The sequence below is a fragment of the Dipodomys merriami genome, unplaced genomic scaffold (genome assembly GCF_024711535.1).
Source record: "Dipodomys merriami isolate MVZ:Mamm:240054 unplaced genomic scaffold, mDipMer1.0.p SCAF_6, whole genome shotgun sequence".
NCBI lineage: Eukaryota > Metazoa > Chordata > Mammalia > Rodentia > Heteromyidae > Dipodomys > Dipodomys merriami.
The window spans coordinates 68,160,144-68,185,276 of record NW_027206179.1 but is presented as its reverse complement, the minus strand read 5'-3'; the positions used below and the strand labels follow the sequence as shown (position 1 = coordinate 68,185,276).

Here is a 25,133-nt window from a genome sequence, read left to right as displayed (position 1 = left end):
ATTTATAAAGAATATCAAGTTGCCTGGACTGCTTACAGCCATAGGATAGTTGATCTGCAAGTACCAGAAAGAATATTTACAGTATGCTGAAAGCAGCCACGGGATGCCATAATTAAAGATCAGTCAGACAGACAGGCAGGCAGACTGACAGATATACAGATAGACCCATCTCTGAATCAGTTGTTCACATTTCCTTTTAAAATTCCTGGTTTGGTTTTATTTTGTTTGTGCCATTACTAGGGGTTTGAGCTCAGTGCCTCCCACTCTCACAGCTCTAGGCCATTGTTCTACCACTTGAGCAATACTTCTACTTCTGGCTACTATCTGGATAATTGGATATAAGAGTCTTATTGACTTTTCTGCTTAGGCTGGTTTTGACCCATAATCCTCAGATCCCAGCCTCCTGATTAGCTAAGATTATAGGCATGAGTCACTAACACCTGACAAAAATTCTTATTTTGGGGAGGAATGTTCAGAGTGTTAAATTAAGATTTAACTGTGGGTTTTTAGATAGGTTTTTTTTTTTTTAATAATTGAGTGGATAGAGATATATAGCTCAGTGGAGAGTGTTTGCCTTAGGCTAGATCCCCAACACACAGAGGGGGAAAAAGAAATACAATGATTAATATTTGAGCTCTGGGTAGGTTGGGCATCCAAAAGCAGATACTTAAGGAAAAATACTTATAGAAAAGATTATATTTTTTGGAGAATATAGTGTATGTATTTGTAGCACTAAGATCATCAAATTTTCTTAAATATCTAAAATAAAATCATAGAAGTCACAGACTTTCCTGCCTGGGCTGGCTTCATACCATGATCCTCATATCTCAGCCCCCTGAGTAGATAGGATTACAGGCATGAGACACCTGCACCCAGTTTTCTAAAGAATATTTTTAAAGCTCTTTTCTCTTTTGTGGAGGTCAAAAGAGTGTTCAAATCCAGTTATTAAAAGTTGAGTTATTGCAGGTGGTTCATGCCTATATTTATAACACACAGGAAGTTTTGAAATTCTTCCTCAAAAAGCAGTTACAACTGAGTGCCAGTAGCTCATGCCTGTAAATCTGCTACTCAGGAAGCTGAGATCTGAGGATTGCAGTTCAAAGCCATCCTGAGTAGGAAAGTCCATGCGACTCTTATCTCCAATTAACAACCCCAAAAAAGATAGAAGTGGAGCTGTGGCTCAAGTGGCTCTGAGCAAAAAGCTAAGAGACAGCACCCAGGCCCTGAGTTCAAGCTCCAAGGCCGGCACCAAATAAATAAATAAGCAAGCACACACACAAAGAAATAAACAGTTATATATAAAGGAACTATTCTGACTATAGAAATGAGTATCTCAGTATTTCTTTGAAAATGGATACTTATACTCTTGTGGAAATAAACGTTTTCTTTCTTTCTTTTTTTTTTTTTATTGTGATAATACCGTACAGACCAGTTACAATTACATGGGCAAGATAATGAGTACATTTTCTTTTTTTAAATTTTATTTTATTTGTGAACATACTGTACAGAGGGGTTACAATTACATGGGCAGGATAATGCATACATTTCTTACCAAGCATTGCAGCCTCCTCCTTTGTTTACCCTTCACATCCCTTCCCAGCCTCCCCCCTCCCCCCCTCCCCCGTCCCAAACCTACTCCCCCCCCTGCCCCCCCCCTCCCGGCACCGATGTTGTAAAGCTCCTTTTGAACATGACAACTTATACTTCTCATTGTTGCAACAGGTCCACCTGTATCCTTAAACGACTTGTTTTTCCCCATCTCCTCCACAAGTTATACTGACAACAAATATAGTGAAAGCAGGGGTTATACTGTGGGGGAAGGACATACAAAGCAACAAAGAAATAATCTTGTAAATGCGTTAGAAACACATGCATGAAAGAAAAAAACATTAAAATACATATCTAAGGGTTCATTTTCCTAACATCACATTATCTAACCTTTTCCGCTTGACTCATACATATACTAGATATTGCAACCTAGCCATAAAAGAAATGCAAATCAAAACAACATTGAGATACCACCTCACTCCAGTTAGAATGGCAAAAATCAAGAACTCTAACAACAACAGATGCTGGAGGGGATGTGGACAGAAGGGAACCTTACTTCATTGTTGGTGGGAATGTAAACTTGTTCAACCACTTTGGAAAGCAGTATGGAGGTTCCTCAAAAGACTCCACATAGAACTCCCCTATGACCCAGCAATCCCACTTTTGGGCATTTACCCAAATGTTTACAAACAAGACCACACTAAAGCTACCAGCACAACTATGTTTATTGCAGCATTATTTACCATAGCTAAGATCTGGAACCAACCCAGATGCCCCTCAGTAGATGAATGGATCAAGAAAATGTGGTATATATACACAATGGAATTCTATGCCTCCATCAGAAAGAATGACATTGCCCCATTTGTTAGGAAATGGAAAGACTTGGAAAAAATTATATTAAACGAAGTAAGCCAGGCCCAAAGAAACATAGGCCCCATGGAAATAAACTTTTATACCTATAAGATGCCATAGGAATATTAAGACTTCTGAAATTTTGAACTTTGACATATGTCCAAATATTTAAATTCCTAAATTTGTCAATACAAAACGCCATCGCTGCCTATTTCTTTCCTCCCTTTTTCAGTCCAAGAAAAAGAACACTATGGCTGATAGAAAAATACAGGGACACAATGACCTTTTTATTACTGAAAGTGACTGGATCATCCCACCAAAGATTATAGTCATTTCATGTAATTTTTTAAAATTAGCACTAAAAATACAATTCATCCTCTTATAGAATGTATTCTACAAGACACAGGATATGATAGTTATTAGAAGTGTCAAGGTACTACTGAAGTATATTATATTGTGAAAAAATATGATTCTGGGCTTAAAATCATGTGTAGAGAACAAACACATGGTAAACTATTAAACATGAATACTCTGACTCACATCACCTTTTATTGCTGAGACCATTTGGAAAGACTTGGTGTTTGGCAAGCTGGTATCTGTCAAACTCTCAAAGTACTTATGCCTGATGATATGTAGGAGCTAATGGTTGGTTTATAATAGTTATAATATGATATAGTTATGTATCATATATATAGTTATAATATGATCTAAAGAGGTAAGGGGAAGAAAAGACTAGGCTCACAAGAGCTTATGCAAGATGATATATAGGAGCTAATGGTTGGCTTATAATAGTCATAATAGTTATAATATGATATAGTTATATATCATACATATATAGTTATGACCTAAAAAGAAAAAAACTAGACTTACATGATAGCCTTTTCCAGACAGCCCTTTGTAAAGCCAATGATTATTGCTACCCATTTGTTATAAAGAACTGTCAGAAAAAGCCTGGAATGGTTTTAGAGATATTAGCAGGAAACAGAATCAAGACCACCAGCATATTAGTCAGAAAGTTTGCAAACAGTGTCTATCCATAGATCACAGGAAAATAAAATAGGATTTTATAAAAATTTATTTCCCTTGAGTGATAAATTTGGATGTCATGGACACATCCAGTCTTTTTCTCTCCATCTATCAGTAGTTTTTCAAAACTAACCAATTGGATGTTCTTAGTTCTATAATTTATGTGAAACTGTAATCTAGTTATAATTTAACAATTCTTTGGCATAGAACTGCATGATGATGATGATGATGATGATGATGATGATGATGATGATGATGATTTCATGCCAGTCCTGGGGCTTGAACTCAGGATCTGTTCATTGTCTCCGAGCTTTTTTTGATCAAGACTGGTGCACTACCACAGCTCCACTTCCAGCTTTTTTCTTAGTTTATTGGAGATAAGAGTCTCACAGACTTTCCTGCCTGAGCTGGCTTCAAACCACAATCCTTAGATCTTAGCCTCCTGAGTAGCTAGGATTACAGTCATGAGCTACCAGCACCTGACATATGTATATATATATGTGCATATATATATATATATATATATATGAGTTTAATGAACCATGGATCAACAAAAAGAAAACATTATTTTACAAGAATACAAAAGCAAGAGTATACTAATAAGCTAATGGAATGATAAGTCTAGAAATACATATACATATTACATATTCATATTTATAAAATATGTATATGTGAGCACTTAATTTATGAGAACCATAGCACTACAAAGCAGTGAAGAATAGAGAATGGTCAGGAGACAACTGGTTAAACAAATAGATGAGTAAAACTTTATTCTCTATTCTCTACAGTATACAATACTGATACTACTTAAGTAGTTATAAAAAGAGGTTTAAGTTAGAACTGTATTTTTCATTATTTGTAGATATAATTAGAAATTCAGTTGGTCTTGGAAGCATGGTGTGTGTTGTGTGTGTGTGTGTGTGTGTGTGTGCGCGCGCACACACTCACGTGCGTGCGTGCGTGCATCTGTGCTGGGGCTTGAACTCAGGGAATGGGCACTATTCCTTAGCTTTTTTGCTGAAGTATCATATTCTGCCATTTGAACCACAGTTCCACTTTTGGTTATTTGCTAATTAACTGGAGACGAAAGTGTCATGGACTCCTTTGCTTGGTCTGGCTTCAAATCATCATTCTCACATTTCAGCCCCTGGGTAGCAAGGGTTATAGGCACAAGCCACCAACACCCATCAGAACCATGATTTTGATTATCATTGTTTATTAAGTATCTGTGGTATAAACCCTTGCATTTGGTGTTATGGGTAAAGTGAGGGGAAGAAAAGATGGGAAAGAAATGAAAGTACCTTCCTTGATTACAGAGAGAAAATATTTCATTGGAATAATGTTAGAGTCAATTCTTGGAACCTTAGTGGTCTGGATTATACTATCTTTTAGAGTTGGAGAATGAAGAGACACTTTAATCATAGGATTTAAAAAAATATTTTGGTCAAGAATCAAGTGCAATTTTGAAATATATTTTTGTCCTGGTACTGGCCTGAACTCAGGGCCTGGGTGCTGTCTCTTAGCTTTATCACTCAAGGCTGGCACTCTACCAATTGAGCCACAACCCCACTTTCAGCTTTTTGCTGGTTAATTGGAAATCAATGTCTCATGGACTTTTCTACTTTGAACCTCGATCCTTAGATCTCAACCTCTTGAATTGAGATTGGATTAAGCTAGGATTGGATTGTAGGCATGTGTTACTGCCACTTGGCTGAAATAATTTATTGAAGGGAGACTCCATGGTACCTTTGTCTTAGAGGAGATTCTGGGATTGTAAGAATATTTTCAAAGAAATACCAGCCAAAACTCATATTAACTAGGTTTGTGTTTAACAGTAAAGCAGAATCTATGTGCATATAAAGCTTGAGAAAGAGGGGATGGCATTCAATGATTTTATTAATTAATGACCACATTGCTATGGCAATTTTATATGCATCATGTGCTATAAATAAGCTTTGGACTGTTAAGAACTTGAGGTATTGTCAAGGCCAGTGCTAGCCATGTGAGTATAGTCTTTGAACCAGCAACTTCAGCAGTACCTAGGGGACGATTAGAAATATATATTGACAGGCCTCTTTCCCAGTTCTCTGATTGAGAGCCTGTGTCTTTACAAGCTAAGTGATTTTGGTTTCATTTGACATTTGAGATCAAGACTAGTGCTTTTTTCCTTTTAGTCATAGAAATGAAGGCAGTTGGAAGTCCAGTTAGGAAAAGCATTTAATTAAATGCTAATTAGTAAGTCTTTTGTGGAGGTAGGGGGGTGGCTGATCCTTTGTTGGATGGTTCCTGGGTAGAGATTTTGTAATTCCTCTGGTTTAGATAAGCACGGTATTACTGATCAATAATCTAGGTCCAGCTACTCTTTGACAGCTGAGCACAGAGGAGTTGTGTGAATTTGCTTACATCAGAATTGGGAAACTCATTCTGACAGATTTTGTAGGTCAAATAGATTAATACATGGCCATTAATTCTATTAAAATACAACTGTTCATACTTAAGTATTATGTTTGAAATAACTTTGGAAAGCTAGTTTAAAAACATCAGTGATACATGTCCTTAAAATGAGATGCTCTAGCTGGTGTCAGTGGCTCACACCTGTAATCCTAGCTACTTGGGAGGCTAAGATCAGACGATTGCAGTTCAAAACCAGCCCAGGAAGAAAAGTCTGAGACTTTTATCTCCAGTTAACTATCAAAAAGCCAGAAGTGTGGGGCTGTGGCTCAAGTAGTAGAGTGCTAGCCTTGAGCAAAGAAGCTCAGGGACATTGCCCTAGCACTGAATTCAAGCCCCATGACCAGCACAAAGCAGGGGGGATGGGCAGAATACAGATTATCTATCTCTCTGGTATCTATCAGATATATATAGAGGGGGGGAGGGAGAAAGAGAGAGACCTGATATCTATCATCTATGTGATATATAGAGTTATCTATCATCTATCTCTCTGATAAGTAGAGAGATATAGTGTCTATCTGATATCTATTTACCTATTTGATATCTATCCTTTATCTGATATATATATAGATCTATCTACCTGATATACATTGAGATCTATCTGATGTCTATCATCTATCTATCTGATATACACATGGAAAGATGGTATCTATCTGATATCTACCTGATATCTATTTGATATCTATCATCTATCTGATACACATACTGAGAGATATCTACCATCTATCTAGAATATATATATAGTCTGATATTTATTGCCTCATTTGAGAATCTATTGTGTTATCCAAAAAAATAGATAAGATACCTACCTCCATAGCTGATTGAAATCTTTGAGTTTATCTTTTCAACCTTAATGTACCAGATAGTTTATAGAAATACTCCAGGTACCTTGTTCCATTCAGATGTGGTCTGGAGTTCTTATTTTATGAGATGAACATATTACATACTGGGGAATGCTTATTAAATGTGGTGTGTGATTCTAGGTCACAAATTAAGATTGAGAAAGGTCTGGGTTTTGCTTGGTGGTAACTTGGCATACTAAAAAGCTACATATGGATGACATGGAATAGTGCCTATTCAGTTCTGCAGAAATTAGCTGTTTGACATCTGTTTTGAACCCCGAGTGTATGTTAGACTTATGCTTTCTCAAGGCATTGCAGCTGAGGGCGTAATAAATTCTTGATGAGAATTTCATGCTCCTAAAACACTGGGATATATGACTTGCTTTATATACCGCTTACTTTAACTTGTTGGAAAAAGGCAGCTGTTGTATAATCATCTAGTGCACTGTAAGCCATTCTAATCATGACTTGACTGACTTACTTCATACTCAAATCCCAGAGAGCCAAACAGAGTCTATTTGACTTGCAGTTTATCTCTTGCTGGTTGGCTGATTGTGACAACCTCTGTGTTAGCCAGCTTTCTGTTACTATAATAAAATACCTGGTATAATCAACTTATTTGGAGGAAGCTTTATTTTCGCTCACAGTTCTGGAGGTTTGGGTCCATGATTGATTTAGCTTGGTTATTTGGGCCTGTGGTGAGGCAGAGCATTATGATCAGGAGTGTATGGTAGACCAATGATATTCACTTTAGGGGCCAAAAAAAAAAACAAAAGGAAGAAGTATCTGGGGTCTGATGATCACCCTTCGAGTCAAACTCCCAATGCTTTAAAGACTTCTCACTGGACACCACCTTTTAAAGGCTCCACTATCACTCAGTAACTTCAAGCTGGGGACAAGTCTTTAATATGTGGCCATTTGCAGGACACTTTAGATCCAAACTTAAGATTCCTCTTGATAGAAGAAAAGCAGCAACTTTTAGCTCAAAAAGTACCCTTGATCTATTTAGCTCCCTCCTATCCCAATTGTATGGTTCTTTCAATTGCTTACTATGTGAAATAACCAAGATACCCCCATAGATTTCCTTTCTCTCTGAACCCCTGTTTTGTTGATGAAAGGCCAACTTTCTTGATGACTTGAATGACATACACACCTGAGCTACAGCCACAAGCCTATCCAGAACTGGTCATGTTTCTATTCCCCACTCTCTTACATTATCTTTGTGGATGCAGAAGATTTGAAGAGTAAATGATGGCCTCATTAGGTGATATTCCACTCCACTGGATGAATAATCACATAAAGAGTAATTACTGTAATTAGATAGAGAAGTACTTTTTGTAAAGATTTAACAGTTTAGAATTTGAGCTAAATAATTTCTTATATTCTAATGGTTGTTTTCATAATATTGTCTGGTTTTCTATTTTGATCAACCACTTCATTATGAATAGGACTGTGTTTGAGAATTGTAGATTAATAGTCATAAATCTCTTCCTGGAGAAGTTGAGGAATCATGAAGTACGGGTATCATTCCTTAATCCCTGGTTGAAATAGTCCCTCTCATTCAGGGGCTGCTTTTATCTTTCTCTTCTGCATTATGCTTAAGTATTGTTCAGTTCTTGTAGACTTTCTGCTCCTAGGATTCCTTTTCTGAAATTCTTCTGCCCTGACTGCTCTTCAAATAAAATTCTACCTCTAGGTAGAGGTAAAGAAGTATCTCTTCTTTCCTCTTGGTCTGGCCCTCTTCCTGGACTTTATTTGTGGCCCACCAATTTTCTTTCTTTTCTATATAAGCAGTTTACAGACCAATCCCTTGCCAGTCTTATGTATATGACATATAACAAAGCACAAATGGGGTTCTTCCTAGTACTCTAATTTATTGGGAAGACACTCTCAAAGACAAGTGACTAGCTTAATTCCATGCATCATTCAGCAGGACAAATGATCTCTTGAAGGGTTTGTTCATATGGTTGGTTCTCAGTGAGCTGGGTGATTGCGAATAGGCTGTATTTTAAGTTAGTTTGGAGTTGGGTGTTTCATCTGTGAAACTGGCAAACACTTGAAAGCCACAAGCTACTGTTTTCTGAAAGCTTCTTTGCACATGAGCATCAAACATATGGATTGGATTTGGAGATTATTCAATAACTGCCTTTTTTTCTGGTACTGAGACTTGAACTCAAGGCCTGCGCACTATCCCTTAACTTTTATGTCCAAGTCTACTGCCCTAACACTTGAGCCACAGCTTTACTTCTGAATTTTTTGGTAGTTTATTGGAGAAAAGAGTCTCAAGGACTTTCCTGCCTAGGCTGTCTTTGAACTCCAATCTTCAGATTTCTGCCTCCAGAGTAGCTAGGATTACAGAATGAACCACCAGCACGTGGTAATAAAGCAGCAGAATGTGGAGTGAAATTGTTTACCACTGGAAGGATGTTGATCCTCACCATTTCTCTCCTTTCTCTTACAGAGTGTCTCCTCTGCAAAAGTCTGAGATAGTGGATGTGGTGAAGAAGCGGGTAAAGGCCATCACTCTCGCCATTGGAGATGGTGCCAATGATGTCGGGATGATCCAAACAGCCCATGTGGGTGTAGGGATCAGCGGCAATGAGGGCATGCAGGCCACCAACAACTCGGATTACGCCATTGCACAGGTCAGCCATATGATAACCGGCGGTCATGTGCTAGGCTTCAGAACCTAGTATTTGATCTATAGTTCTGTGCCCCACCTTTCTGAGCTAGTGTATTCAGCTTTCCCTGTTGTTTTGATCTTATGTAGCTCTAAGGCTTCCTCTTGCCAATTGTGTTTGCTTTGGCCAGTAATGGTCAAAGCTGGTCCCACTATTCTGTCATCCAGGTGATGTGTTTGCTTTTTCTGACAGATAGGCATCTGGTCCTGCTAAAATTCTCCTCTGCCCTCTGCTGCATGCTGCTGCTGCTGCTGCTTCTGCTGCTCCTCCTCCTCTTCCCCATCCTCCTCTCCTCCTTCTTTTTCTTTTTTGTGCTTGTTCTGGGGTTTGGACTCAGAGCCTAAACACCATCCCTTAGCTTTTTTGCTCAAGGCTGATGCTCTACCACTTGAATAACACCTCCACTTCTGGATTGTAGGTGGTTAATTTGGAAATGAGAGTCTCATAGACTTTTCTGTTGGGGCTGGCCTTGTACCATGATCCTCAGATCTCAACTTTCTGTGGTAGCTAGGATTATAGGCATGAGCACCAGTGTTCAGTGTCTACTGTTTCTGGTATGTATCTTCTGTTCAGAACAGCTGTGCTTGTAACCCCCATTCTCTACCATGCCCTCCAGGCATCTCCTGGTGCTGGCATGTGGTGGTTAGGCATTTAATATCAGGGAAGGGCAGTGATTTATAGTTTTCCTGCCCTCCAGTCATCGTGACTGCCCAGGACCACAGCTGTGAGATGAATTGCTGACAACCTGGGCCAGGGTTGGCACAGGTCTGGCCCCATGGTCAGTAACAAAGTACCTTCTATAGTCTGGCCAAGTCCATTCCATTCCTCTCTGATGTGAGCATTGTGGTTATTGCACAGGTGGTCTGAGGATGAAAGAAATAGCCATTCCTTAAAGACATCTACAGATGAAGAAGAGCCACCCTTGTGACCCCTTGTGGGACATATCTAAGTTACTGGCATGTTGATGAGTCAGAAATCTAGACGTCCCAGGGAACACAGAAAATTTCCTCTTATCTCTAGATCACAGTTTTTATGGCTAAATGCATGGTTGTTGGTTGGTTAGGGAGAGCTTCCACATAACTTCTTGTTTAGGTTTTTAAAGAATGCAATGACTAGCCAGGTACCCATGGCTCACATGTGTAAGCCTAGCTACTCAAGAAGCTAAGCAGGATCAGATGCCTATCTGTCAGGAAAAGCAAACACATCACCTGAATGACAGAATAGTGGGATCAGCTTTGACCATGACTGGCCAAAGCTAAGCTATAAGGATTGAAGTTTAAAGCCAGCCAGGGCAGAAAAATTAGTGAGATTTTTAAAAATTTTTTAAATTTTTTTTTGTCAGTCATAGGGCTTGAACTATAGGCCTGGGCGCTGTCCCTCTGCTCTTCAGCTCAAGGCAAGTGCTCTACCACTTAAGCCATAGCACCACTTCCAGTTTTCTTGTGGTTAATTGGAGATAAGAGTTTCATGGACTTTCCTGCCTGGGCTGGCTTTGAACTGTGCGCAACCCTCAGATCTCAGTCTCTTGAGTAGCTAGGATTACAGGTGTGAGCCACCAATGCCCAGCTTGTGATACCTTTTATCTCTAATTAACTACCCAAGAGCCAGAGTAGAGGTATGGCTGAGGAGACAGATCACCAACCTTGAGCTAAAAAGCTAAGGGACAGCACCCAGGCCCTGAGATCAAGCTGCAGTACTAGCACAAACACACAAAAAAGAATGCATTAGGCATAAACCACATGATTCCAATGAATAGTGGTATTGTTCCCTTTTGAGCTGAAATCAGGGACTGCATATAAAATTCGAACAAGCTTTTTGCAGTCCCAAGGCTTGGAGGCCAATCCTTGGAATCTTGGGATTGTCTATCCCCAAAGGAGGATAACTTCTTATGGTTTTATAAAAATATATTTATTTTTTATTGTAAAGATTCTGTACAGAGGGGTTACAGTTACATGAGTAAGGTAGTAAGTACATTTCCTATGGAACATTGTTACCCCCTCCTTTGTTTTTCCCCTACCATCTCTTCCCTCCCCTCCTCTCCAACTACCCTCCCCTAAGTTGTAAAGTTCAAGATATTGTCTTGTACATATCATTGTTACAACAGATCAAACTGTATCCTTTTTTCAGCATTTTGTTATTTCTCTTCCCCTCCCCAAATTAGAAAAATGTATATACAAGATGCAGGGCACCAGAAGCAAATACAGTGAAAACAGGAGTTACATGGGGGAAGAACATACAAAAGAAACAAAAAATCGCATAGTACATTATAAGTACATTAAAAACAACAGCAACAAAGATAAAACCTCTTGTGTCCCTATTTTGGGGTTTATTTCACTTAGCATCAACCTCTTATGTTTAAAAAAATCCATGGGGCTCTGAAAAGTACATGTAATTAATTTTGTCCCTTGATTGATTTCAAATCCCTAAATCTGCAAAGAAATTCTTGAGAGAGAACAAGAATTCTTGAGGGTGACATTGATCAAGAGGCATATAAATTGAGGTGTTGAGTTGAAATTCCTTTGATGACTATTAAAAGATTTAAAAAAATAAAATGAGCCAGGTGCCAGTGGCTCACACATGTAATCCTGGCTATTCAGGAGACTGAGATCTGAGAATTGATAGTTGAAACCAGTCCAGGCAGGAAATTCCAGGAGAATCACTCTTTTTTGTTTTAATTACATGAGCAAGGTAATGAGTACATTTCTTTTTTTTTCTTATCAAGCATTGTTGCCTCCTCTTTTGCTTCCCCTTACCATCCTTGCCCTCCCTTCCCCTCCATCCCCCCATCTTGTACATCTCATTGTTGCAATGGGTCCACCTGTATCCCTATTTAAACAATTTGTTTTTTCTCTTCTCCACTAATTATACCAACATCAAATACAGTGAAAGCAGGGGTTATACTGTGGGGGAGGGACATACAAAGCAACAAAGAAATAATCTTATAAATATGTTAGAAACAATAGCAAGAAAGGAAAAACATTTGAGTCCTTATCTTGGGGTTCATTTCCCTAACATCAACTTATCTGACCGTTTCTGCTTATCTCAGACATATACTAGTTATTGTAAATAAGGGAAACCATGGGACCTATGTTTCTTTGGGCCTGGCTTACTTCACTTAATATAATTTGTACTCATGGACTTCCAGGAGACTCTTATCTCCAAATAACCAGCATAAGCCAGAAGTGGAGGTATGTCTCAAGTAGAGCATAAGGTATGAATGAAAAAGCCAGGGCATGGTACCTGAGTTTAAGCCCAAGACTGGCACACACACACACAAAAGAGAGAAATAAAAAGTTAATTTTTAAAAACATAATTCCTGAAGTAGAAGAAGTTCTAATTTTACAGGTGGGAAAACTGGAGTTTCATTGCATAGAGTGACCTACTTCAGATCCAAGCACATGTTCAAGTTTGTTGAAAGACTATGTGAACTTGGGAACTGCTGCACACACCTGCCCAAGTGCTTTCCCTAATACACAGCCCTGTGGGAATCGCATTTCCTGTTAGCCATCAGCAACTGTGGATGTTATACACTCCAGCGTTATTAAATACTTGAGTTATAACATCATGTGGCTACAAAGGATCTTAAGAGGTTTCCTAGGAGTTCCAGGCAAATATTTGCCTGTCCTTTCCTTTAAAATGTCTAGGGAAGGGAGATTCCATGAGTTGCTTTATTGAAAGCTTATACTAATAGAGTATGAGATCTCAGCAATTGTTCTTGTCCAATAGAAAGCATCAAAGAAAGGTGAAAGGTTTTAGAAGTCATTTGGGGGTTTCTCCAGGCTCTCCAGGTTGTCACCTCTGCGAAATGAACCAATGGAGACCACATGTCTCCTTTGATTCCAATTTGTCCTATCCTCTGTCTCTGGGCATAATTAGGATGGGATGTTCTTATTTCAGGGCTGACTTTGTTCCAGCCTTCCCTCCTACCTTCTACCCAACACCAAGCTTCTGGCTTCTTAATTACTATACAAGAAATGTCATGCTTGGATGAATTCTTTGCCCCAATTAACAAACATCTCTGTCTGCTTTTAGTGTTTGTTTTTTGTTTGTTTATTTGTTTGTTGTGCCAAGACTGGGGCTTGAAATCAGCCTCCCTCACTGCTTTCATTTGTTTGTTTGTTTTTGTTCAAGTCTTGTACTCTACTTCCAACCTTTTGCTGGTTAATTAAGAGATAAGAGTCACTCAGATTTGTCTGCCTGGGCTGGCTTCAAATTGAGATTCATTCTCAAATCTCAGCCTCCTGAGTAGCTAGGATTACAGGGGAGAACCACTATTGCCTGTCTCTTTGAATGTATATGTGTGTGCACATGTGCACAATGTGTTTTGTGCCAGTCCTGAGGCTTGCATTAAGGGCCTGGGAAATGTTCCTGAGCTTTATTTTGCTCTACTAGAGTCACAACTCACTTCCAGCCTTTTTTGTGGTTAATTTGAAATAGGAATCTCATACAGCTGGCTTTGAACCACAGTCCTCAGGTCTAAGCCTCCTGAGTAGCTAGGATTACAGGCATGAGCCACCAGTGCCCAGTTCTGTATGCTTTTTATACATTCAAGGCTAGCATTCTATCACTTGAGGCACAGCTCCAGTTCTGGCTTTTTGGTGATTAGAGACAAGAGTCTCATGGACTTTCCTGCCCAGGGTGCCTTTGAACTGTGATCTTCAGATCTTACTTTTCTGAGTTGCTAGGACTACAGTCGTGAGACACTTGCACCTGGCTAAGAAATGCATTTTTTATTGCATTTATGAGTATGCACTCTGTAAGCAAATGGATATATACTTCAAAGACTTGCTCCAGAAACTTAGAGAATTCTGGTTTTACTTATGTGTGCTGCCTTCCCTGGGCTTTCACACACAGAGGGAACCCCAGGCCTGTCCTTGAGGCTTCTTTTGCTGCCTTGACCTGATCAATGTGGACTGCATGGTGGTGTAATGGTGTGCCTGCAGCCCTGAGCTTCCTGTCCTTCTCCCAGTGAATCATGTCTGCCCCCTGCCTTCTTAATGTTCCCTGAATGGCCTTTTGAAGACAGCATTTTGATTTAGGATGTGTTCTTTTTTATTTTTCCTGGAAACAAATTATTGTAGTGCTCAGGTTGTAGCTTTCAGGATGACTGAAGCAGATGTTCTTGGTGCCCATTGATATTTAACACCAGGGCATCCAGGTCAAATGCAAACTTCCTTTATATTTGTTTAGCTAGTTATTTTTATGATCCCTCATTCCCCTTTGGAATCTTTAATGAGCTTTTATGGGAGGTTTGTTTTTCCATATATACTCACTGTCATTTTTAACTTGCCCTCCAGATTCAGAGTGTGGGGATGAATGGCTGTGCCTTCCCTGATTAGAAAGAACTTGAAATGTACCTTTACCTGGGACATAATTCTTCTGTGCTAATGGGGATTAATGTATAATTTCCTCTTGCAAAGAAATGTGTTTTGAAACATAACAGGTTTTACCCTGAGTAGCTAGGATTACAGGTAAGAGCCACAGGCACCTGGACATGTGTATCTGGGTTTTTTTGTTTGCTTTGTTTTTTTTGTTGTTGTTTTTAAAGGCACTATTGCTTGAGCATCCCCATCCCTGTCCCTTGATCCTGTAGTTACCATAAATCTGTGATTGGATTATTTAGTCAGATGGCTTCTCTCTCTCCCTCTCTCTCTTTCTCCTTTCCTTCCCTTCTTCCCTCTGTCCTTCCTTCCTTTCTCTTTCTCTCTCTTTCTGTCTCTCGGTCTGTCTGTTTCTCCCTCCCTTCCTTCCTTCCTTCCTTCCTTCCTTCCTTCCTTCCTTCCTTCCTTCCTTCCTTCCTTCCTTCCTTCCTTCCTTCCTTCCTTCCTTCCTTTCCTTCCTTCCTTTCCTTCCTTTCTTTCCTTCTGTGTCTCACAGACTTTCCTGCTTGGCCTGGCTTCAAACTGCAATCCTCATATCTCAGCCTCATGAATAGCCAGGATTATAGGCATGAGCCACTGGTGCCTTGTTTGTGTGTGTGTGTGTGTGTGTGTGTGTGTGTGTGTGTGTGTGTGTGTGTGTGTGTGTGTGTGTGTGTGTGTGTGTGTGTGTGTGTGTGTGCCCGCACGCCAATCCTGGGCATTCAATCAGGGCCTGAGTGCTATTCATGAGCTTTTTGGCTCAAGGCTAATGCTCTACCAATTGAGCCACAACTCCATTTCCTGCTTTTTGGTTAGTTAATTGGAGATAGAATTCTCATAGGCTTTCTTGTTTGGTCTGGCTTCAAACCTTGATCCTCAGATCTCAGCTAGATTACAGGCATGAGCCACTAGCACCTTGCTTGGTCACCTTCTTATAATATGTGAAAAGCATTAGCTTAAATAAAATTCCATGAAGTGGCAATGAGAACAGAGACTTATTTCTGAAAAGTTATTATCTAGCCAATTCAAGAGATTTTCCTTGTTCTCAATATCCTGAAAGTTTCTCCTATAGGAATAGTTTCCATGGGTTACCTCCAGAATTTACTTTTCTCTCCCTGCCTTCTGTTTTCTACTTATCAGAACATTTAGTACCTTTTAAAAAAAAAACATTCCTAGAGTTTTTTACTCAGGGTTTGGGTACTGTCCCTTCACTTCTTTTGCTCAAAGATAGCCTTCTACCTCTTGAGCCACAGCTCCACTTATAGCTTTTTTGGTAGTTTATTGAAGATAAGAGTCTCACAGGTTTTCCTGCTCAAACTAGCTTTGATCCATGATCCTCAGATCTCAGCCTCATGAGTAGCTAGGTGTATAGGTGTGGTGCCTGGCCTTTTAATATCTTTTCTTTCCTCACAGTCTCTTCTGAACTTTGTGCTCTTGCTTTTCAGTTTTCCTACCTGGAGAAACTCCTTTTGGTCCATGGAGCCTGGAGCTACAACCGGGTGACCAAGTGCATACTATACTGTTTCTATAAGAATGTGGTCCTCTACATCATTGAGGTAATAAAGGGGTGCTTTTTAGCTCGGGGGTGGGGTGGATAGGCTTCTCCATCTGGGGACATTAAAAAAACAAGGGTATTATTAATGCCAAAGCAAAAAGTGTTGAAACTTACAAAAATCTGAGTCACACAGTCTCCTTTGAAGCTGATTCTACTTTCCCAGGTCTAGATCCTTATGTGGAATATCAAAGCCTTTTTTCCATGCCCAGCATGCCTTCCTGGCTCTGCCTTGCTCTCTTTTTCCCTAGTGGTCCTAGAGGGCTTCTTCCCCTGCCTCTGTCTGTGCTGTGGTGAAATGTCACTGCTATTCATGAGATCCTCTTCCAAGGATGGTGTCAGATCAACCAGTGTGATTAGCAGTACAACCAGACTTTCTTGGATGTGGAGACATGAGCCTGGTTTCTGCAGTCTCTTTCTTTTCTCTCTTTCTTTTCTCTCTCTCTCTCTCTCCCTTCCTTTCTTCCTTCCTTCCTTCCTTCCTTCCTTCCTTCCTTCCTTCCTTCCTTCCTTCCTTCCTTCTTTCCTTCCTTCCTTCCTTTCTTCCTTCCTTCCTTCCTTCCCCTTCCTTCCTTTCTTCCTTCCTTCCTTCCTTCCCCTTCCTTCCTCCTTCCTTCTTTCCCTTCCCTTCCCTTCCTTCCCTTCCCTCCCTTCCCTTCCCTTCCCTTCCTTCCCTCCCTCCCTCCCTCCCTTCTTTCTTTCTTTCCCCCCTCTCATGTGCACTCTCTCTCTCCTCTCTCTCTCTCTCTCTCTGTCTCTGTCTCTCTCTCTCTTCATTGTGCTAGTCCTGGAGTTTGAACTCAGGTCCTGGACACTGTCTCTGAGCTTTTTAGCTCAAGGCTATCATTCTTTCACTTGGCCACAGTTCTACTACCAGCCTTTTAGTGGTACATTGTAGACAAGAGTCTCACAGACTTACCTGCCCAGGCTGGCTTTGAACTGAGACCCTCAGTTATCAACCTACTGAGTAATTGGGATTATAGGTGTGAGTTGCTGACTCTCAGCTCCCTGCTATGTTTCTTTTGGAATCTGTGTGTCCCTGAATACCCCTTCACAGATCCTGGGTTATTTGGCCACCAATGCTTATGTAAGGGGGGTGGGCAGGAGCAGAGGGGACAGGGAAGAAAAAAACCCAGCAAGATGATAATTTGAAACATTTCAGTGAGTTTATATTCCATTGTCCAACAATTTTTTAGGATGCTGATTCAGTTGTAAGTGTGCTTGCCCCACAGTGGGGCCCAGAAAGAGGTGCAGAAGGCATTTTATGTTTGATACTCATGGAATTGAACATCTCCTCCTTCCCCTTAAGCTTAGCTCTGTGTTAAGGTATAGCCTTTATAAAAAAATTAAAGGACTGGGTTCTGTCGAGCTTTTATGTTCAAGGCTAGCATTCTACCCCTTGACCCATAGCTCAACTTCTGGCTTTTTGGTAGTTAATGGGAGACAAGAGTCTTACACACTTTTCTGCCCAGTCTAGCTTTGAACCACCACACTCAGATCTCAGCCTTCTTAGTAGCAAAGATTTCAGGCATAAGCCACCAGCCTCTGGCCAGACACAGCTTGTGAAGCCATTATGGTGGGTGGATTTCCAAGTAAGTTTAGAAAAGGAATAGGCAATTACTTTATGGAGCAAAGTTAATTGTTAATGGTGTTTTAATATCTCCTTCTTTTATGGTTTGAGTTCTCAAGGCTTAGGAAAAACAATAATTAAGTCACATACTAAAACTAACTTTTCCAATGTAGTCTCTTAAAATTCTCAACCCAGGTATTTTAACACAAGGCTTACTAGTGTTAAGGTGACGAACAATATCTTGATCATCTTGTTTACTTTTTGTGAATGAGTCATTCATCATATATACAATTTCACATCAATCATTTGATAGCCTAACTATGAAAGAGTGGCTTAATGAGCTGTGCAAGTTGTTGACTATACAAGACTACCCAGCCAGGGGCTGGGAACGTGGCTCAGTGGTAGAGTGCTTGCCTTGCATGCATGAGGCCCTGGGTTTGATTCCTCAGCACCACATAAGCAAAAAGAAAAAGCTGGAAGTGGCACTGTGGCTCAAGTGGTAGAGCACTAGTCTTGAGCTGAAGAGCTGAGGGACAGCGCCCAGGCCCAGAGTTCAGGCCCCACAACCAGACCCCCCCCCAAAAAAAGATTACCCAGCCAAAGGTGTACGTGGGGCAGAGAAATAGCTGTTCTTCTCTCTATTCCCCAAACCTTCTTGGAGCCTACCTGGGAACAGCCATGCATTTTCCTAATTTACACAAAGGACAGCCTCTTTGTCAAGTTGTTTAGCCATGATCAAACTGCATCTTCAATGAAGATGGGAATTCACACAGAAAGTAGAGGTGTGGTTCAAGGGATAGAACACTAACTTTGAGCAAAACAGCCAAACAAGAGAGTATGAGGGCCTGGTTCAAACCCTAGTATACACATGTATGCATGCACACACACACACACACACACACACACACACACACACACACACACACACACACACACACACACACACATCACTGCCATCACCACCACCACTAACACCACCACCAACAGTAACAAAACAAGAACAAAAATCAACTCTGAACACTAGGAGCTACCTTAATTATTAAAGAATCTTACAAGTGAGCCACAGAGATCTGGTTAAAGTTGTAAAACCTGTCCTGTTCTTCCTCATTTCTCTCCTTCATAGGAGATAAAGCTATCTGCCTTTGTAAGCAGAGAAGTTATTGCTCTGGAAAGAAAACATGCAACAGGACTTTGAGAGGTTTGAAGATGTAAGATTTGAGATTAATTCCAGAATAGGAAGGCTGCAATAAAAAACAGCGAAAAGAGTTTATAATTTGTTCATTTTGTATTGTAATATTGAAGTCCATCACCTCCTAGTAAGGACAAAAAAGACATTAGTACAATATGAGTTTTTATAGTTGTTATCTTCTTCCTGCTCTCATTTTCACAATTCCCTTTTAGCACTTAAAGATGTCTGTCCCCTCTCCTCCTGCCAGATATTTCACATCCCATGATAGGAGTCACTCCTAAATGTCACTTGGGGTCAGAGATAACGGTATAAAAGGCATTAAGATCGTGATTCCTATGTGCCATCCCAAGTTTTCCCAGCATGCTTGATTCCTGCAGCTGCTAGCTTTACAAGGTTTCTTCATAATCTGGTTTTCTTCACCATCAGCAGATTACAGATGGTCTAGACTTTGTGTCGAGACATTCCAACTCGAGCTCCCAACCCTTTCACTTTCCAGAGCATCCCTGGAGCCCTTCTTAGTCATTTACACCTACTATCTTGCTTTTTATTTTATTTATTTATTTTTTTAAACTTCAACTGGGTTGAGGCTGAAGAGAGGACAATTTTAGTCTCACTGAAAAGTACGATTTGGAACAAGGCCCTTAAAGTTCTGTGTGAGTGACCTCCAATTATTTTGATTTGAGCTAAGTAACAATTATTAAATTACCTTCTCCACATGGCTTTTCAAACATTCTTTATACATTTGAAAAGAAATGGAGAAAGTCTTCATTAGTCTATGTTGAGCTTTCTGTTGAGTGTTTTTAGAAGATATTCATTGGAAAATTACAAAAACAAAACCCTTGCTGGGGGTCATTGTCTCACAGCTGTGATCCCTGCTTTTTGGTAGGCTGAGATCTGAGGATTACACAGTCCAAAGCCATCCCAAAAAGAAAAGCCAGTGAGATGCTTATCTCTGATTAACTACTAAAAAGCCAAAAGTGGTGATAAGACCCAAGTAGTTGAGCACTAGTTTTGAGCAGAAAAGTTCAGGGACAGTGCTTAGGCCCTGAGCTCAAACCCCAGGCCTAGGGAAAGGAATAAAAAAACAACCAACCAACAAATAACCCTTGTCCAATCCTGTGGCAAGAGCATTGACTCAGACATTGTCTGCTGGTACCAGCTCATTTGCCTACATTGGCATCTACTGGTGGCTCGTCTATAAACATAGCTACTCAGGAGGCTGGGATCAGAGATTCACAGTTCAAAGCTAGGCAGAAAAGTCTGTGAGACTCTTTATCTCCATTTAACCACCAAAAACCCAGAAGTGGAGGTGTGGCTTGAGTGGTAGAGTACCATCTTTGAGTGAATAAGCTAAAATAAAGGACAATTGCCCAGCATCAGCATAAAAACATTTAAGTTAAAATAGCTATTTTAGTGTGTTTTGAACAGTGATATCAAAGCTTATTATAAACTGATTTTCTCATGTGCAAAAAAATACTAAAAGTGCCTTCATAATTATTTGTTCAAGTGAGAATAAGTTAAATACATTACTTATTTCTCTTAAGTGGCTTTCTCATAACTCAAAGAAAGACCCCTTGCAATAGCCAGTATGTTCTGATCTCAAATATCCTCTTATATAACTACCAGTCATTTAACAGTGCAGTCTAAAAGCAATTTGGCAAATTAAATTACACATGTGTGCAGGCGCTCGTATGGACACACACACGCACACACACATGCATTACAGCCTTAACTATTATTATGAGGATCATTATATGATTTAAATTGCCAATAAAGACTATAACCCTGTGATGTAATGAAATCTACTCATTTGGTAGACCTACCTATAAAAATGAGTTTTTCTATCCAAGAAACACATGGACATGTTCTCATTGCTATATAGAACAAACCAGAAGTCTTCTCCATTTACTTCCTTTTACATATTATTTAGCCTGACCTTTTTTCTATACATCTAAGAAGATAGATGTTTACTTCCTTTTACATATTATTTAGCCTGACCTTTTTTCTATGCATCTAAGAAGATAGATGTTTTTAGTTAAATGTTGTCATACTGTACTATATTTTGCAATTCATGTTTTACAAAAACATAAAAAAGCATTTTGAGGCTGTTTCCCTTTACTACCCTGTCAGCATATAACATCTCACTGTTTTACCAATTCTTGCATTTAGTAAATGCAAATTGTCATCTCAAAACATACCAACTTTCTATCTAGTAAATAGTCCACCAAAATGATGTTGATAAAATTAGATCACTTTCACCACAGTGCCTTGAATGTAACATGTGCCAATTACAGGTATTTTTAAAAATCTGTACAGCAGGCTCTTTGTTGGTGTCAGATTTTATTTAGTACTGGTTGAATGTACCACATAAAATGTGTTCAGGCCAAAGTCACCATTGGTTGATGTGATTTAATAAGATCTGTTAGGTGCTGGTGGCTTATTCCTGTGATCCTTATTCAAGCAGGCTGAGATCTGAAGATCTCAGTTTGAAACCAGCCTGGACAGGAAAGTCATGAGACTATTATCTCTAATTAACCACCAAACAAGCTGGAAGTGGAGCTGTGGTTCAAGTGGTAGAGTGTTAGTATTGAACAAAAAAGCTCAGGGACAGCACCCAGGCCCTGAGTTTAAGCTTCAGGACTGGAACAGAATAAAAGTGAAACAAAGCATGGAGTCTGTGGTTTCATGGTAATAATAAGTAGAACTAAAAATATATAAAAACCTTTGCCTCCATCTCCTTAGAATTTAATTTAGTACCGTTTACCTGGATGATGGCAAAAAAGTATACTTTCTCAACTATGTCTAAAGCAGCCCAGGTTGGCTTCAAGCTGTAATCTTCAGATGTCAGCCTCCTTGAGTATCTTAGATTACAGGTATAAACCAGCATCAATGGGCTCCATGGTTTAGTCTTGACACAAAGGCATTTCATTATGTCAAAAGATGAAATTACAGATGGGTAAGCATTCCTTTTAGAGTATATGCATCTGGCTTGGCAGATGTGCCTTTAAAGATTCTGATAGGATTTCAGGGGCTAAATGAGCAGTTTCCAGCTGAATGTGAATTTATTAATAGACAAGAAGCAAATTGAACATAAGACATATAAGTCTTTCTGCAGAAGCTATGACCTCAACAAGCACACGGGCCATCACATTTCTAGTGGTCAACAGCTCTGGAATAGGTGGAATATGAAGACCAAGACCAGTTCCAGCCTAGTGGAAGGGAAGGTGGGAGAGGTGAAGGTAGCATACATGTCACAGTGGCTGTGTGCACAGGAAAGCCTTCAGTGCCAACCTAACATCAAGAGCATCCTGGACTTTATGATTTCTTGGGCAGTTCTTGTGTGCTAATAGTGTGTGTGGTGTGGTGTGGTGTGGGGTGGTGTGTGTGTGTGTGTGTGTGTGTGTGTGTGTGTGTGTGTGTGTGTGTGTGTGTGTGTGTGTGTGTGTGTGTGTGTCTGTGTCTGTGTCTGTGTCTGTGTCTGTGTCTGTGTCTGTGTGTTGGTATTGGGCTTGAACCCAGGGCCTGCGTACTGTTTCTTTAGCTTTTTTTCACTCAAGGCTAGCTGGCATTCTACTACTTGAGCCATAGTTCTACTTCTGGATTTTTCCTGGTTAACTGAAGATAAAAGTCTCATGGATTTCACTGCCCCAGCTATATTTGAATTGTGATCCTCAGATCTCAACCTCTTGAGTAGCTAGGATTATACCAGCGCCCTGCCTTGTGCCAATAACTTGAGCATAAAGTGTTGAAGAGAAAACTTTTTTGGAAAATTAATTTAAAACCATCTGAAGTCTACTTCTTTAGCCTCCTCTTTATCAGGCATTCTGTGGTGATGAGGGAAGGTTGAACAAAGATAGCCGTTGAATTGCACCCACAGCCGCTGCAGTAGGCCAGCGTGCCGTCATGGCGCCTCTGTCCTCGCTGGGCGCACGGAGAGCAGCCTCAGGAATCTTACAGCCTCTGAATATTTTGGTGTCTTCAACTTACAGAAACTGCTTCAAGAATGTCTTAATTCTATACTGTTCCCCCTGGCATTTCAGTCATATTCAGACACCAGTTGTTTCCTCTGCTTCCCAACTTGTCACATCTGTCAGAAACCTGACATGCGGGCATACTGCAACAGTCTTTAATAGACTGGCCCCTTTGGTTCCCAGTGTCCTGAAGTTGCCAGTCAGAAATGTTACATACGGCAGTACACAAAAAGGCAAAAGAAATCTATCAATTTCTTCGACTTCATTCTGGCCTTTGGCTAAGGAGAAAGGCTGGTTATAAGAAAAAAATTATGGAAGAAGACAAGTGCAAGAAAAAAAACACTTGAGAGAAATAGTGTTCTGCAATAAAACCCAGAGTAAACTCTTACATAAAATGACAACGTTATGCTGGGATGTTGGCTCAGTGGTAGAGCGCTTGCCTTGCATGCCTGAGGCCCTGGGTTCGATTCCTCAGCACCACATAAGCAAAAAGAAAAAAGCTGGAAGTGGCACTGTGGCTCAAGTGGTAGAGCACTAGCCTTGAGCTGAAGAGCTGAGGGACAGTGCTCTGGCCCAGAGTTCAGGCCCCATGACTGGACCCCCCCCCCAAAAAAATGACATCTTTCTGGAGAAGAGAAACTGGTATGCTGATGATCCTTATCAGAAATATCATGATCAAACAAACCTAAAAGTGTACATCAGAAATTTTACATTTTCCAATTATTGATAATGTCTATATGACGTCCCTGAAAAATAAAAGTACAAAACAAGATGTAAATTGTGTGAACATTAAATTTATGAAAATGTTAAAACTTAATGGATTAAACATTCAAGTTTGCATTATTTTACAAAATGGAAATGGCTTCATTGGAACAGGCTGTTTCAATTATACTTACTTAGTTACAAGGTATCTCAAATGAGGAAGACCATAACAAGTCAGTAAAGGTAGTAAGCTCAAGTACTATGTCATATTTTAAAGATATATGTGTGGCAACTCAAGAGCCACCTCTCCAACTGGATCCATGAAGCATGCTTCACTCCTTTGTCTCAGGAAGGGCAGAGATTGCTCATCAGGGGAGGGGGCATTTTTATGCTATTCTAGACATGGAACTCTACTTTGTGGATTCTGCACATGCACTGACCTCTAATTCTCAGCTTTTGCTTACTGTCCTGTTCTTGTAATAATTCAAGGCTTTTGGGGGCCCTAGAGTACCTTGGTGGGACAGGACTGGAGACCAGCACTTCACTATGCAGAAATGGGCTGAAATAGAAGGGATGATGGGCACCCTGTTTAGGAGGGATTTCATACATAGAATTCTTGTTTTGGATAGGATGGCTTATCAAAACTAGTTCTATAACTTGACAGTAAAACAGCTGTTGTTACAAAACTTGAAAAGTCACCTGAGTGTCCTTCAAGTACATGTGTAATTTAGGAAGTACATAGATAGTGTATTGACATATATGGATAATGTATAGAACATCTACATGTCCACAATACTGGGCACATAGCTGCAAAACTCAACATCATAACAACTTTACAAAGAAGATGCCGTTTGTGTTATCCCTAATTTAAATTTGATGAAAATAAACCCTGAAACTTAGGGAAGGTTAATTACCCTAAAGTGTAGCTATTAGGTTCCCAAACCCCAATCCGATTCCTTGGAATTCTGTATATTTCACTTACTTAGTCTTCTAACCACATAAGAAAATTAATGTCTTAATCAACAAGTGACTTTAGTCACGTTGTAAGTTCGCAGTACTTCAAAACACTTTCAACACAGCTTTTAAATTTTGTAACATTGTTTTTCTGGTGGTAATCTTCCATTGACATTGATCCTGTCTTGGTACATGAATAAATGAATGGATCTCAAAAAAAACAAAAACAAAAACATGGCTGTTGAAAGAGAGTAGGGAATTCAACTAAGAAGTCTCAAGGCAGGGCTGGGAAGGTGGCTCAGTGGCAGAACGCTTGCCTTGCATGCATGAGGCCCTGGGTTCAATTCCTCAGCACCACATAAGCAGAAAAAAAGCCAGAAGTGGTGCTGTGGCTCAAGTGGTAGAGCGCTAGCCTTAAGCTGAAGAGCTGAGGGA

At 40.0% G+C, this 25,133-nt stretch overlaps 1 protein-coding gene and 1 pseudogene across 1 annotated transcript in view; both read left to right on the top strand.

The window, feature by feature from the left end:
- Positions 1-25,133, top strand: part of Atp8a2 (ATPase phospholipid transporting 8A2) — a 466,480-nt gene that overhangs the window by 270,913 nt on the left and 170,434 nt on the right. The window contains exons 26-27 of the mRNA XM_070003097.1: positions 9,181-9,364; positions 16,206-16,316. Of these exons, the coding sequence (XP_069859198.1) occupies positions 9,181-9,364; positions 16,206-16,316 (295 nt within the window). The remainder of the gene's footprint in view (positions 1-9,180; positions 9,365-16,205; positions 16,317-25,133) is intronic.
- LOC138813593 (large ribosomal subunit protein bL35m pseudogene) lies at positions 22,975-23,769 on the top strand (annotated as a pseudogene).